Source organism: Triturus cristatus, chromosome 2_2 (assembly GCF_964204655.1).
Source record: "Triturus cristatus chromosome 2_2, aTriCri1.1, whole genome shotgun sequence".
In the NCBI taxonomy this organism is placed as follows: domain Eukaryota; kingdom Metazoa; phylum Chordata; class Amphibia; order Caudata; family Salamandridae; genus Triturus; species Triturus cristatus.
Window position 1 is genome coordinate 1198429661 of NC_140582.1, and position 15485 is coordinate 1198445145.

The 15485-nt window shown below is 42.6% G+C and overlaps 1 protein-coding gene across 11 annotated transcripts in view; it reads left to right on the forward strand.

Annotated features, from left to right (window-relative positions):
- DCTN1 (dynactin subunit 1) overlaps positions 1-15485 on the forward strand; it is a 733647-nt gene that overhangs the window by 281554 nt on the left and 436608 nt on the right. For all 11 annotated transcript variants that reach the window (XM_085642808.1, XM_085642810.1, XM_085642809.1 and 8 more), the window contains exon 2: positions 4465-4713. In XM_085642808.1, the coding sequence (XP_085498934.1) occupies positions 4465-4713 (249 nt within the window). The remainder of the gene's footprint in view (positions 1-4464; positions 4714-15485) is intronic.

A 15485-nucleotide genomic window follows, 5' to 3' on the forward strand; every position in this document is an offset into this window, starting at 1 on the left:
ATAATTATTTAGTCTACGTGACAGATTTTCCCTTCCGACACAAGGCCCTGCATTTTATATGTAGACCAACACTGTGCTGATAGAGTATATGTTAATGTTAACGGGATTTGTAAAGCGCAAGAATACCCGGGGGTGTCTTGGCGCTGAGAACACAGTAAACCCGATCAAGCGTCTAATTCTGGAATAACAAGGTTTTTAGTCCATTCCTGAAGGTGGTGAGGAAGCTAGCACTTCTAAGGTAACTCGGAAGAGTATTCCAGAGTTTGGAGGTGCCATAGAGGCCACCCCAGTGAAATGTTCAGATTCTAGGTACTGTCAAGAGTCTGACCCTGTCGAACGGAGTTGTCTGGCTGGTTCATACCAGACAAAAAGATTTTGAAGAAAGGAAGGACCTGTGTGGTTCAGTGCTTTATACGCCAGACACGGGGCCTTAAATTTGAAGCGTTGCGATACAGGGAGCCAGTGCAGGCCGCAAATCTCTTTAGATACTGATTTGTACCTAGGAATGTTGACCAGTAGCCGTGCTGCGGTATTTTGAACGATCTGAAGCTTTTTTAAACACTGCTTCTGTATGTTCAAATAAAGCCCATTGCATATTGTAATAGGACTGTAGAAGAAATTAGGGAATCTTCAAGATCAATGTATAAAATCCTATAACTATAAATATAGGTAAAATGAAAAAATTATGTTTGGGGAAAAACAGCCACATTTCTCACGGCACCTTGCTTGTAAAAAACGCAAATAAAAGCTGAGAAGGTCAAATCATATATATTTGCCTTACCGTCTCCAGTAACCTCAACTGCACAGATCACCGAGTTAGCTTGGGTATTTGAATCATGACCTCAACCGGGACCCAAGTGAAATGTAATCAGGATTATGGCAAATGCTTTCTTGTAAATTCATGAAATCTGTAAATCTGCAGTAATACAAGGACATATACCATTGGTGCACTTTTGGGACTTTGTTTAAAAATTAGGCCCCTCATTAGGTCTGGCATTAAGACCTTTGTTGTCATTAAAATACTTTCTCTCTCTTCATCTATCTATCGACTGGCTTCACTGTGAGTGACCGCATTCCGTTCTTTCACAAGGAACATGTCGGCACACAAGTGAAAGACTACTGTGGCAGTGTGTGATTTTTGAGACAAGAAAATATTTTTGCTTTATGCCAATGTTTGTTATAATGGTGAGTGCCCGGCAGCTCCCACAACAAAAAAGTTCTGCAAAAAACCTGTCAAAACAACACACTTTAACAAAACCAAAAGGCTGTCCGTAAATGTCGGTCCTATTTGCTTTGCCAATGCTTGTTTATTTTTGTTTCCCATAATCGTATTGACACTGGTTACACTGATTTTCCATTATGAACATTTTTTGAAAATTCTAGTATGCATCAACAACTTTTACTAAATGATGCTTCAAAGAAATGGTTTGCATTTTTTGTGAACATTTTATCTTGAAAGCAAAGAATCCTCAATCTTCCTTTCAAACTTCTGCAAATGTTTTTATCTAATCTGAGAGAATTCTTGGAGCATTATATGTGTCTCATGTTGTTAAACTTTGCAAATGTTTGTATACATTTTTACACTGGAACGACTGTCAGTAGTGCAGTCAGAACTCACAACTTTTTATCAGAATGCTCACTCTAATACTAAAGACTTTGCATTAAAGAACCATAAATATAAATTCGAAGAGCATTAGCATATGGATACAAATTTTACTTTAACTGCAGCCCATGCCTTTTTCTGATCGATAATGTGGTCCTGCAAACTGGCAGCCAAAAGGTTTGTGCAGGAGAGGGTGAGCCTGCTTTTTCCAAGGACACAATTCACATGCAAACGTGTTGTCCTTGACCCCAAACGATATGTCCTGTGCGTCGGGCTGTAGGATTTCCACAACCTTGAATACACATGTATTGTTGAATTGTTCAGTGTCTTTAGATTTGCGGTGAAGGATTCTAAAATTCTTGCTTTTAAAGTACTATGCTATGTATTACTATATAGTAATAAACATCTTCTATTCAGCACCAAGATACCTTTCTGGGTGAACGTGCCCTTTACAAATAGATATGTTCTGTCTAGTCAAGTTGAAGTGGATCTATTAGTAAATATGAACTTTAACATGTGGATTTTGGCCTCTTTCCAATACTTAATCTCAGTAACAATTTGATATATAATGTTTTTAACGTGTTTCTGAGTTACCACTGAAACTCAGCCTAATAATCTCATTGCATGTCCCACCCTCTCCGAATGTACTGTTGGCTACCATTGGAGCCCACCAGTAGGTTCAAGATGCTTTGTTCCACAAACATACGTAGCATCTAGTCCAGCAGTATATGTCTAGACATTAGGCCTCCATTGCACTTCAGCGAGAACAATTGGATCGAGCAATGTCAGATTGACAGCCATTCAGTTGTGATTACATGGAGCACAACTCTTTACTGACCATTTGCGCAAGACTAGTTTTTATCAGGTGCCTTCCAAGCAGGATACACTCACTTGCATTCTATCATTTGTTTAGTGATTCTTTTCTGACTGTGCATGTCTTGGTTTCCTCTGGTCTACAGGCTATTGCCACGCAAATGGGTTCTTATGGTTTCAATTTTTCTGTCCAATGTTCTGTCTCCACTTCTTGATCTGTTAGAAGAGTGTTGGTCTCCAGCAGAAAGTTGTCTATGGTTGAGGTCCTTCTACAGCGCAGGGTTTATTTGGCTTGGAAGCATTTGTTGATCACTAATTTTCTTTACCCCTTGATCTGTAAATGGACTAAGTTCCACAGTTCCTGTTGGATTGTGTTTGTCTTATTTTGTTAGTTTCCTCACTTCGGGTTCAATTGGCAGCGATCAAGGGCTTTTAAAAACCAGTGAGAGAGATTACACATAACATGCTTGTGGATGGCTTGGGTGCCATCTTGTATATAACAAGACATTTTGTTCAGCACAACCACACACCACCGGACCTTCGATTTCTTTTATGCTAAGTAGTGAAACAAGCTCCACCTAGTGAAAATATGACAAATACACACTGACTAAATGATACCTGGTGGATATATTTTCTTGACACACACAGAGCATGTTTGGTTTCTATGGATAGTCTGTCGTGCTAGGTGTAAAAACAAATAAATAACTTGCAATTTGGAACAGATTGTAAAAATCAATGGCAGTATAACACAATAACATTGTAGTAGAGATTAGAATTAAAAGTAAGACTAACAGAAAACTCTCAATCAAAACAGCCGAATGTTGTGGGACTGAACATCATGTGTTTCCCACTGCTGCCAGAAAAGAGAAGTGTGGGTCGGATAGCCTCTTTGGATGATGACAGTAGTTGTCCTGATCGGAATCTGAGGGAATCGTACATCTAGATATGTGGGATATGTATGGCAGCAGCAATCGATGTCATTTTCAATTCATTCACACGATTAGGTTCAGTGGGATAATGTCATGTTTTGTTGGTGTGTTCAATACTATAACTTTGTATTTAAAAGAATAGAGTGTTCTTGTTTGGAATAAAATATTTGATTCATTGAAATCTATCTCTTTAAGAAGAACCATTAAATACTATGTCTATATAAACAGAAGAATTTTCTAGTATTGAGTGCATTGTAGAAGTGGGGCTGCATCCCTCACAATAAGGTAGTGCATTTAATAATCTGGTGAAGGTCCGGAACTCAATCTATAGTATCTGCAAAACATTAAATCATACCAAGTAAGGTATGCTGAAGAAAAACAACTATGTTGTCATTAGGAGCTTTCCCATCCTCCATTCCCCTTACCTTGACCTTCAGACCTTCCTGGCTCTCCCCATCCCCTCTACTCAGGCAAGATTCTGTTGCCTAAATTGCTTAGAAAAATTGGCTAGAATTATTCAAGAGACAGTAGACCTGGTCAGGGTTGGTGTCTCGTTATTAACAATAAATTGCTGATACAAAATGATCAAGATAGACATTTTTCTCTTTGCTTTAGCCTAGTGGAGAGCTGTAAAATTGTAGCGTGGGAAGATTATTTTACTTTTCTGTTAGTGTAAGAGTGGCGGATAATGAGCTCCTTTTATGTCTCTGTTTCAACCTAAATAGTATTTCTTGCCTGGTACCATTTGAGGAATACGGGCTTCATCAAATACCATAGATAAATCTATGCAGTGCTATAAAACCAATCCAATGAATCTTGTGAGCTGGTGAAAGTTTTGGAGTGGAGCGCCTAACTGGGAATGACCCAGGGGAAATGGAATGTCTAGATATAAAGGTGTCCTAATCGAATGTAATTAAGTGTGTATACAAAGGTATATCGATTATAGTGTGGAATATATTTTATGCAAATTTGTTTAGGCTGGTCAGAATTCTTTTGGTACACAACTTGTTTCTTTCATTGTGATTTTCATTAACCCTTTTTAAATGAACCGCTGTCTTACAAGTGCTGTCATGGCTGTTGTATCTAGGGGAACATGATGAATTCTTGTTTTTCTTGCAGACACCAAACTCTGCTCCCAGGATGAATGTTGAAGCTTCTGGCAAGCCCCTGAAAGTGGGCTCCCGCGTGGAGGTCATTGGGAAGGGACACCGGGGAACAGTGGCATATGTTGGGGCCACCTTGTTTGCTACAGGAAAGTGGGTTGGAGTCATCCTTGATGAGTCAAAAGGCAAAAATGATGGCACTGTGCAAGGCAGACGGTACTTTACCTGTGAGGATAACCATGGGATCTTTGTGCGACAGTCCCAGGTATGTATGCCACTTTCGCCACAAAATATGTAGAATCCTTGTAGTGTATCTGACGACTTGGGATGAACAAAATGAAGAGAAATATGCAGAATACTATATATTTTGAACCTGTTTGTAATAGCTGCCTGCCTGCATGCAAGGGGAAGAAGGCCTCAACAAATAAAGGTAAACATCCGTTGGTTACAATGTAATATGCCCCAATTCAACAGTGGATCATCTTCCATTACATTGATGTTGAGGAGCCTGTGATCCCAACACCTCTGAATCACACATGAAATGTCATGTGTCACTACTTACTTTACAGTACAGCTTTTCTCCTTTGGCATTGTTCCACCTTGTACACAGAAAACTGTTTCTATCCCATAGTCACAAAAATATATTTTTTTTTGTGGCTGTATGGCTATCGAAATTTTAATTCACCTAGTCTGGATCCATATTTTTGAATATGTCTTAATATTATACAATGAGACCTTGTCCATATCTAAACGAGTAAATCTGTGAATCTTTAATTTGATCATGTTCCCAAATGGCTACTATTTATTTGATCTGACTTTTTGTTTCTTGTTTCATCGTACCATCAGTAATGCATAAGTGCAACAGGTTATAATCATATTTCTGAAACATTTTAATCCAGAAGACGCAACTAGCTACAGTTTTGTAGCTGACCTGTATCTGCTAAGATACCAGAAAAGGCTCATATGCATCTCCAATACCATTTTGTTTGTGCCAAACCTTTAGCTACATTACAGTAGAGGTGGTCTGCACTGTTTTTGTGAGGTAGTTAGGAGGAAGAGCCTGTGCAAACCTTTTTAGAACTGACCTTTGAAAATTCACATGCAGCTACTGCAAATTCGAGGTGACCTGCAAATAATTTATTTAAAAAAAAGATATCACGCTCAATGATTTTTGAATGATGAACGCATGCAAAGCTTGGTAGCTGTCTAAACCTCCATATCGACTAGAAATTTGGGGTGCAGACAAATTCACCAGGGCCTACTTTTCTCCCCTATAAGTCACAGTGAGGTCAGCCTGAAGTATCCGTCTAGCCTCCATTTAAGCAATTTAAGTCAATATTTATATTTGTTTTACTCCAACTCATTTAGAAACTGGGTCTCAGCCATCATTCCTTTGCTGACCACTACCAACCTGTGGTTAATTTACTTAGCTTGTTAAACTATTCTGACATTGTAACAGATTAATTCCTGGATGCTCCTCGGGTGGTTACAATTAAACGGTTGTAAAGTGTTGGTCAGTAACGAAGACCTTAATTCCATTTGCAAGCAATAGTTCATACATTTGGTGAGCATACATTTCATCTTAATTAACCAGGCCGGAAACCTTGAAGGTTATGTAATTTAACACTTAGCTGGCCATGGACTGTCTGGTTGCTTTATCATGATAAATTGACTTTGATGTGTCAAAAGTACGTGTTAATTATCTATTGGATGCTAGTGAACAAGATAAAATGGTGGTAAAGCCAGCGATCACTTAAAGGCATAATTATGCTTGCAGCCGTTATATGAAATATACCTAGGGGGTTTCTTCCATACAGAACTCGGGAGTACCACTCATCATGGGGATGGCGAGACATGACCATGTCTCATATCCCCCCTTCCCCAGATTCCACTTTCTAAAACTTGATAGACATTACACCTAAATCTAAGCGCTTGATGTTTGAAGCTCGCAACTGTGTGGCAGCTTAATATCTCAATGAGAAATTCTCGTTCCCTCAACAAGTCCTTCTCTAAAGATCCCCAAAGGCTTGTTACATTTGGTCACTTTGTCACTCACGATGAAGCAAAAGCTTGCGGTTCTTATTTAAAATGCCATAAATAGTTTGTCTGTTGTAAGACAAGTCTGTTTTCTCGGTAACTAGGCTGCAGGCAGTGAACATCAGAGTGCCTCAAGACACTCATTGTTTAGAATTTCTCACTTGCTTTCTTGCATACTATATCACCTTCAGGCTCTTCTTCAGAAGTATTCCTTCTTAGACATGGTGTGCTTGTTCTCCGCCTTAGTGTGCAATATTTCTTCTTCAAATATCCTCTTGAACTCCACTCTCATAAATGTTGTCCCTCATAGGTGGCCAAACTTCAGGGACAATTGGGCATTGAATTGTAATAGCAGGCAGAGGGAACGGCCTCAAGGCTTACAAATGTTTCTCAACATTTCTTGAGTAGTGTTAAACAGGCCAGAAGTAAAGCTGCTTGTATATTGGGCACGCACACTGCATGCTTTAACTCCTTATAGAGATTGCTCCAATAATACTCTGTTAGCTTTTTTTAAGAAGAAAATATAGGACCAACTTCTTTAAATAATTCTCTAATTGGAATGTTCACATATTTCCATGCAGTCAGGATAGAAGACATGCTGTTGAGTTCTTATTTGACTGAAGTCTGTCATGCAGTTTTGAAAGCTTGTCTAAAATGCGCTGTCCACCATAGTGGAGACCCTAGAGCAGATATCCATAAAGGGTTATGAAAATGTAATGTTATTTATTTTCACTCATTATTGATTTTTGTTGGTCTCTACTCCTTTAACACCAAAAATACATAAATGTTCATCGTTCTGGTGCCAACTACACACTTCTGAAGTGTAGTGTTTCAACTATCGTCACATGTGCCTGCATCTGCACTTCACATGTGCTTTAAAGTGAAATATAATGGGCTGGTGAGATCGCTCAATTGCTTCATATATGGATTTCGGACATCTAATCGGAAGTGGATGTCCCCTGAGTCCTGATGCTGTTGACTCATTTTTTAAAGATGGATTTGGATATACCATTAATTGAATTAATTCCATCTGAGGGTCTGAGCAGCAGCAAGGGTTCCATAATATCTTACCCACTGTTGTACCCGTTTGTTGGCCCATTTGTGGTTCACACATGTACCTGCTCCGACAAATAACAGAGCTAAGATCTTCATTTGCGCATCGTGCAAGTATATCTGAAAATGGCTAAAAGCTGGTGGCATCAGGAGCCTCTGCGCCAGTTGATGTATCTGCTTTTGAAACATTACGTATTGATTTACGGAAATGTGGAGGCATACTAATCAAAATGCCATGATATCAAGGCAGACAAGGTTTGGAGCTGTCCAGGATCACAGCACCCCTTTATTCAGTGCACACTGATTCTGCTTTTCATGGTCAAATTATTCAAGATTGGTGCATCTATATCTCGGAGACCTTGAACTCACCCGAGGATCGGAGTTGCCGCAAAATCAGAGCACCCCAGAGTCCATGCTCTTATCATAATTCAGACAACATTGGTATCCGAGCACCTCACCATCAGATCTCCACAGCTTTGGAGTATCCTAGTGCCAGTGATCAGCGAGCCCATAATCCATCATTACTTGTCTCCCGATGATAATAGACAGCCAAATTTACAAGGGCAAAAATGAACTATGTCAAACCAGCGGATGTTCCATGTCAGATTTGCTGTGAACTGTTGTACTGTCCACAGTAGAGCAAGGCGGGGATTGTAAAGCCCACTAAGACTGTGTTCCCACAGCTCTTTTTGTACCATCAAGCATAAGGGTGATAAGGCAAGCTTAATGTTTCTTTGCCAACTGAGTTGCAATTGGTTATCTTTCACCGTTTGCCTTTTTTCTTTTTTTTTACCATAAGCAATCGAGTTGGAAGATGCAGTGTAAATCAACAGTAAAAGCAATCCATTAAAAATAGATCTGTAATTAAAAGGTTATTGATCCTGCTGCAACTTAAGTAATTGAAATCCACAATCTAACCCCCCTATAGCTATAGCTCTGTTGTTTCATATACATTGTTTTCTCAAATGACACAGGGCCTGTGAAAACCACTTTCCGAATTATTAGCCACCGCAAAAGGCATAGGCCGCCTTCATGGTCCTCATCTTCCACGCACTCTTCAAAGAGGGACTACTCTCCCACATTAACAGACAGTCCACCTTTGAGATTTTCCCAGGTGGATGATATCAATACTTTTCATGAGGTGCTGGCTAGAGGAGCGCATAAGCTGAACATTGATATGCCCACTCCTCAAACATCATCATCTGTCATTATCAAGATTTTGTACCAAAGATCAGCAGCAAGACCATTGCTTCCTTTGGTGCCTGGGCTTCTACAACCAGTCATGGACACCTACCTCACTGCGGTTTCTCTCAAAACGACCCAGCAAGGATCTTAAATGTAAGCCCCTGGAGCAAGAACCTCTGTTCCTGAAGGCGGTCCCTCCTCCGGATTCGGTAATCGTTGCAGCTGCCAAAAAAGCTCATGCAGTGGCTCCCTCTTTAACAAAGAGAGCAGAGCCCAGGATTCTTTGGGAAGAAAAGTTTGTGGTACCGCAGCTTCATTTTTGAAGGTTACTAGTGCTTCAGCTCTGTTGGGTCTCTGATAGGGCCCTGTGGGATTTGTTGGAGCGTTTTATAGACAAGTTGACTAAAGAGGTTCGCTGAGAATTCGAGGAAGTTCTCCAGGGAGGGGTTTTGGTGGCGAACCAGATGGTCAGTGCTCCAGCAGACTGAGCATCTCTGGCTGCTCATTCTTATGCGCATAGCATATGTGCTAGATGATCGTCCTGGTTTTGGCTAACTGCACTGAAGCCAGAAGCCTTACAGCGAATTCTAAACCTACAATTCTCCAGAAGCTCCCTCTTCGGCACACCCATGGACGAGGAAATGGCCAGAATGAAGACGGAACTGGACACTCTAAAGGCAATGGGCCTTGAAAAGAAAAAGGAGTTTCGTTGCAGATACAGGCCATACGACCGTAGACCATTTAATCAGATGGTTCAAACCCCTCAATGGTCTCGGAGGCAACATCATCAGACCGAAACGCACTACCAAGGATGTCTTCCCTCCCGAGGTAGAGGCGCCCCACACCAGTTCTCTGCCTCCACGAAGACTCCAACTAAACAATGAGCCGCCACTTCCCCTGTCGCCGTTACCCACTCCAGTGGGGGGGAAGGATGGCCTAACGCGTACAAGAGTGGCGCAACATCACACAAGTTCAATGGGTACTAACATGTTGCAGAATGGATACTCGCTACGGTTTCGCCATCCACCTCCGGGTATTTCCCCCAGTAAAATCCACTTCCCATTAGCTTCTGCAGCAAGAGGTAACCTCTCTTCTACAAAAATCTGCCATAGAGGAAGTTCCTCCCTCTCAATGAGGAAGAGGAGTTTACTCAAGGTACTTTTAGGTATGAAAGAAAGGTCACAAAGCAGAGTTCAAACCTATACTAGACAGCCACATTCTGAACAAGTCCATCCGGAGAGAGAAATTTCGCATGCTGCCTCACCAGCAAAATATATCCTCACCTCCTGCAAGGAGACTGGATGTGCTTGATAGATCTTCAGGATGCGTATTTCCATGTACCAGTCTCCTTAGGCAACCGGAAGTTCCTACGCTTCATGGTAGGGACCGAGCAACCACCTGTACACAGTCCTCCCTTTCGGATTAAATCGGCCCCTTGAGTGTTACCAAATGCATGACAGAAGTAGCAGCTGCTTTACGCTGCAGGGGGCTGTTAATTTATCCTTACCTCGACCACTGGTTTCTAAGGAGTTCATCTCCTCAGGACGTAGAGGCTCATTACCAGATCCGTCTACGACTGGGCCTGCACGTCAACTTTGCGTAGTCCGTTCAGCAGCCTCTAAACAATACATTATCTGGGTGCACTACTGGATTCCATCGTCTGAGGCGGGACTATCATCTATCATTCTCAAGTGCAACCAGCTCCTTCTTACTCCTCAACCTTCAGTCCGGCAGGTTGCCTTGCTCCTAGGGTCGATGGCATCTTGCATCTTCCTGGTTCCTAATGCCAGACTAAGGATGCAACCTTTGCAACAAGATCTGGAGGACCGATGGGATCAGCGAACGGCTCGATGGGACAACCAGATCCTTCTTTCCCAGGCGGCGAAATCCTCCATCCCATGGTGGGCTGGTCTGAAAAATCTCTTGGTGGGAGTTCCTTTCCATCAGTCCCCGCCAACACAATCCTTGATCACGGATGCTTCCCTCCAGGGTTGGGGAGCCCACCTGGGTCCTCTCCAAACTCAAGGTCTGTGGTCGACCAAGTAGCAGGCCTATCACATGCTGGAACTACGGGCCGTGCATCTATCCCTCAAGGCCTTCTATCTCTCTATCTAGGCCAGATCCATTTTAATCCAGACGGACAACACGACCACTGCCATTAAAAAAGAAACCTAATGGCGACCCAGAAGATCTCCGCAATCTCCGTCCCATTTTCCTACTCTCAGCCCCAGGCAAAATGTTGGAGAAACTGGTGCAGCACCAATTGACCTCTTTCATCGAGCTTAGATGGGCCTTACATGACACACAATCAGGTTTTAGAGCCGGTTTCAGTACAGAAACCGCGCTCCTTGAGGTTGCTGAGTCAGTTAGGTGGGCAATGGACTCAGGTGATTCGGCAATGCTGGTGCTACTGGACCTGTCTGCGGCGTTTGATACCGTGGACCATTCTATACTGATCCAGAGGTTACATGCCGCGGGCATTGGGGGTAAGGTTCTAGCCTGGCTGACATCCTATATGAGCGGCCGCACGCAGAGGGTCGCCCTTAAGCCATTTGAGTCTGATCCGAGACATCTCTGGTGTGGTGTTCCACAGGGTTCTGCCCTGAGCCCCCTACTCTTCAACCTATATCTCGCGCCGCTCTTCTCTTTGATCGCCAATTGGGGTGTTAAAGCGATCTCCTATGCTGATGACACCCAGCTGTTTTTCTCTTTTTAAAGAGCAGTCGGCGGAGGCCTTTATGAACTTTAAAGGCTGCCTACGGGATATTGCGGTGTGGATGAACTCAAACAAACTCAAACTGAATGCGGGGAAGACCGAGGTTTTGTTCTTCGGTCAGGGCGGTGCCCCTGATGCAGAGCTGTGGTGGCCAGTGGAAATGGGTCCACCGCCCTCCCCCGCTAAATGCATCCGGAATTTAGGGGTGAGATGGGAGACAGATCTCTCCCTCTCAGCTCAAATCCAGCAAGTCTCTGCAACTTGTTTTAGTAAATTAAAAAACCTAAGGAAAATTCTGCACTACTTACCTGAAGACTGCCGTAAAACGGTAGTTCATGCAACAGTCACTTCGAGGCTGGACTATGAAAATGCCCTGTACCTTGGCCTTCCTAAATATGCGATTCATCGACTCCAGATAGTACAGAATGCGGCTGCGAGACTGGTCTGCTGCCTGCCTTTTCGAGACCATGTCTCTCCGCATCTTCTGAGACTACACTGGCTGCCAGTAGAGAAGAGAATCATTTTTAAGGCTATGACCCTGACCTACAGGGCTCTAAGTGGCAGGTGTCCGAGCTATCTGGAAGACAGACTACGCCCCTACAAACAGTCCCGCGCACTGCGTTCGAACGCCCAAAATCTGCTCCACTCTTTCCACTTTAGGAAAGCCCGTCTTGGGGGTAGAACCTTCTCAGTTAGAGCGGCCACACTGTGGAACTCCCTGCCAGGTCACCTTCACCTGGCTAACACAGAACTTGTTTTCTGGAAAGCCCTAAAGACCTGGCTGTTCAAGTCAGACTAAGATAACAGGGGTGGATGTTGACCTTTTTGCCTGTGCTATTGCCTGATGTTTTCAGCGCCGGGACGCCCCTGTTCGGGGTAGCTGTCGCCCTTTATAAGCTTCTGTATTATTATTATTATTATTATTATTATTATTATTATTATTATTATTATTATTATTACTATCTAAACAAGCAGTGTGGGATCCGGTCTCGTCCCCTATCCTTGGAGGCTCAAGCGATTTGACATTGGCGCCTAGCCAGACAACTGTCAATTACATCCGTCCACCTACCAGGCGATCAGAGTGTCCAAGCAGATTCCCTAAGTCGTCACTTCGAAGATCAAAAAGACTGGGTTCTGCAAGATGAGGTGTTGGCAGACATCTTCCGGGAATGGGGTCATCCAACAATCGATCTCTTCGCGGACGACACCTACAATAAATGCTAAGACTTCGCATCAAGATACTACCAAAGGGAATGCTCTTTTGATCGATTGGTCAGACGACTATTTGTACACTTTTCTGCCACTTCCTCTCATTCTGAGGGTCATAACCAAACTCCACTACTCCAGTGCGAGGATGATCCTAATCGCACTGGACTGGCCATGGCAGTGGTGGTACCCGGAACATCTATATCTCTCAGTGTCTACACCGGAAGCTGCCGCGCAGACCGGATTTCCTCTCCAAAATGAATGGGAGAATCCATCATCCCAACCTTCCCGCACTGAAATTGGCTGCATGGCTCCTGAGATCCTTCAATACGGCCATCTGGGACTTCCTCAGGAGTGCATGAACATTTTAAAAGAATCGAGGAGACCTTCCACGAGACAATCTTATGCATTTAAATGGAAGAGATTCTATATGTGGTGTGTACAAAAGGGTTTCCAACTGACCCAAGGGCAGGAGGAGGTAATTTTTACCATATCTCCTGCACTTGGTCAATTCAGTTATACAGTTTGCTTCCATAAAAGTGCACCTTGCAGCTATTATGGCATTCAGAAAATCACCTTCCCAACCATCTTTCTTCCAGCTTCAGGTGGTTAAGGATTTTTTGCAAGGGATAAAGAAAGTCTTTCCCTCAATCCAGTCACTTTCTCCTCCCTGGGAGCTCAATTTGGCTCTTTGCAAGCTCATGGATCCTCCCTTTGAGCCGATTCACAAAGCGACCCTTCAACATCGCACATGGTAGGGTGCCTTCTTGGTGGCGAACGAGATCCAAGCTCTCTGCTCTAAAGAGCCATACGCAGTGTTTAACAACAACAGGATAGTAATGAGAACCCACCCTTTATTCCTGCCTAAGGTGGTGTCTGATTTTCACATTGATCAATCCATTTCCTCACCCACCTTCTTTTCCTAATCCCACCACACCGGCTGAAAGGTCTCTTCACTCTTTAGACCTTAAATGAGCTTCTAAAGTTTTACCTAGACAATTCTAAGGCTATTTGGAAGTCTGACCACTTGTTTGTAAATTACGGTTCCATCAGAAAAGCTTCTAAACGCTCCATCTCCAGATGGATAATGTCATGTATCAACTGGCTTACGAGCTGTCTAATAAGCTCCTTGGGGCCATTCCCAAGGCTCATTCCACAAGGGGAAAGACGGCTACTGTGGCTTTGTTGCACAATGTACCCATCTCTGCGCTCTCCAAAGCAGTTGGTTCATACACTCACAAGACACTACTGTCTGGATTCAGACACGGGAGCAGACACCTAAGTAGGCCAGGCCTCTTTGAGAAATGTATTCAAAAGCTGAGCCGGACGCTCTTGTTTTTTCTGTTCATTTGTCCGCAGAGGTAGAGGATGGGCTTGCTTATCGATTCAGTGCTTATGACTATTGATGAGGATCCCCTGGAAGAGAAGGATAAGTTACTTACCTTTAATCCTAGTTCTCTTCTTGGGGTATCCTCATCAAATTCATAAGCAACCCACCCGCCTTCCCGGACAAATGAGCATTCATTAGGTTATTTCTTTGTACCCTGATCTTTTCGGGTCCCCGCAAAGAACAACCGTACTGTCACCCCTGAGGCATGATGGGAAGCTAGGGGTCATGGCTGTCTTAAAGGTACGGTGCCAGATTTGCTTTATTTACTTTGTTTCTATACTGTTATGATTCCAATGCAGCCTTTGGGCTAACAATGCCTTCTATGTTCCATTGCAGCTTCTGAAGTTCATTAAAGAGAATTCAGGTGTCTTTTACGTCTGTGTTTATTCTTCCTATGAATATATATTTTTTTAAAGAGAATTCAGGTGTCTTTTACGTCTGTGTTTATTCTTCCTATGAATATATATTTTTTTAAGAAGGAAGAAGTAAGGTTTATATCTCTTGTTGCAGAAGCAAATTTCTGATGCATTGGTTACCCTTTATTTTTCTGTCGGGAAGGCTACATTTGTTTGTGAAAAATATGTATATTTATATATAGAGCTATATATTTATGATTTCATATATATATTTTTGTATCTACTCTGGGGTCCCCGTGCATGGGCCGGAATATTCAGTGCTTATGACATTGATAGGGATACCCCTGGAAGACGACTAGGATTACAGGAAAGTAATTTATCCTTCCCAATCATCCCTTAGAATGTTTTATCTGTCAGTTATGGACTAACCCTCATACCACATACCATGACCTTCCTATAATGTCCAGAACTGTAGGTAGCTATTGACCACACACAGGAGTAATAACATGGGTATTTTAATTTTAAAGCGGACAATGTTTAGCTATTCTGCTCAATCTACTGTAGACCCATCAACACATATACAATGGCTTGGTACATTGCGCCCATATGCACACTAGTTTCTCTTCTACTCCCTCAGTTTATTCCAAAGCATGTACTACACTTGACCCTATTTGTTACCTAAATTTGGCTTCTAATAGTTGACACCAGGAAATTGGCATAAGCCATGTGTCAAAGACATCTTCAGGGATGTTTGATATATGCATGCATGATCATGTCCGTTCAGCATATGCTGTGTGCCCCCGGGCAGGGGTATAAAGAGTTACATAGATACAGCTATAATAAAATTAACTTCTTAGATGTGTCCTATGAAGCGGAATGCATGTGCACTACAATATTTCAGAGTGACATGTTGTAGGAAGCTGGCTCTGTATATACTATATCAAAGTGAGGTATAGTGTGCACAGAGTACAGTGGAACTCCAAAGGTAGGCAGAGGTAAAATTAGATGGAAAATTTGTGAGAAAGCGGCTCTGTATATACTATTCCCAAATAGGTACAGTGTGTACAGAGTCCACAGTCCCCAGAGGTTTGGCA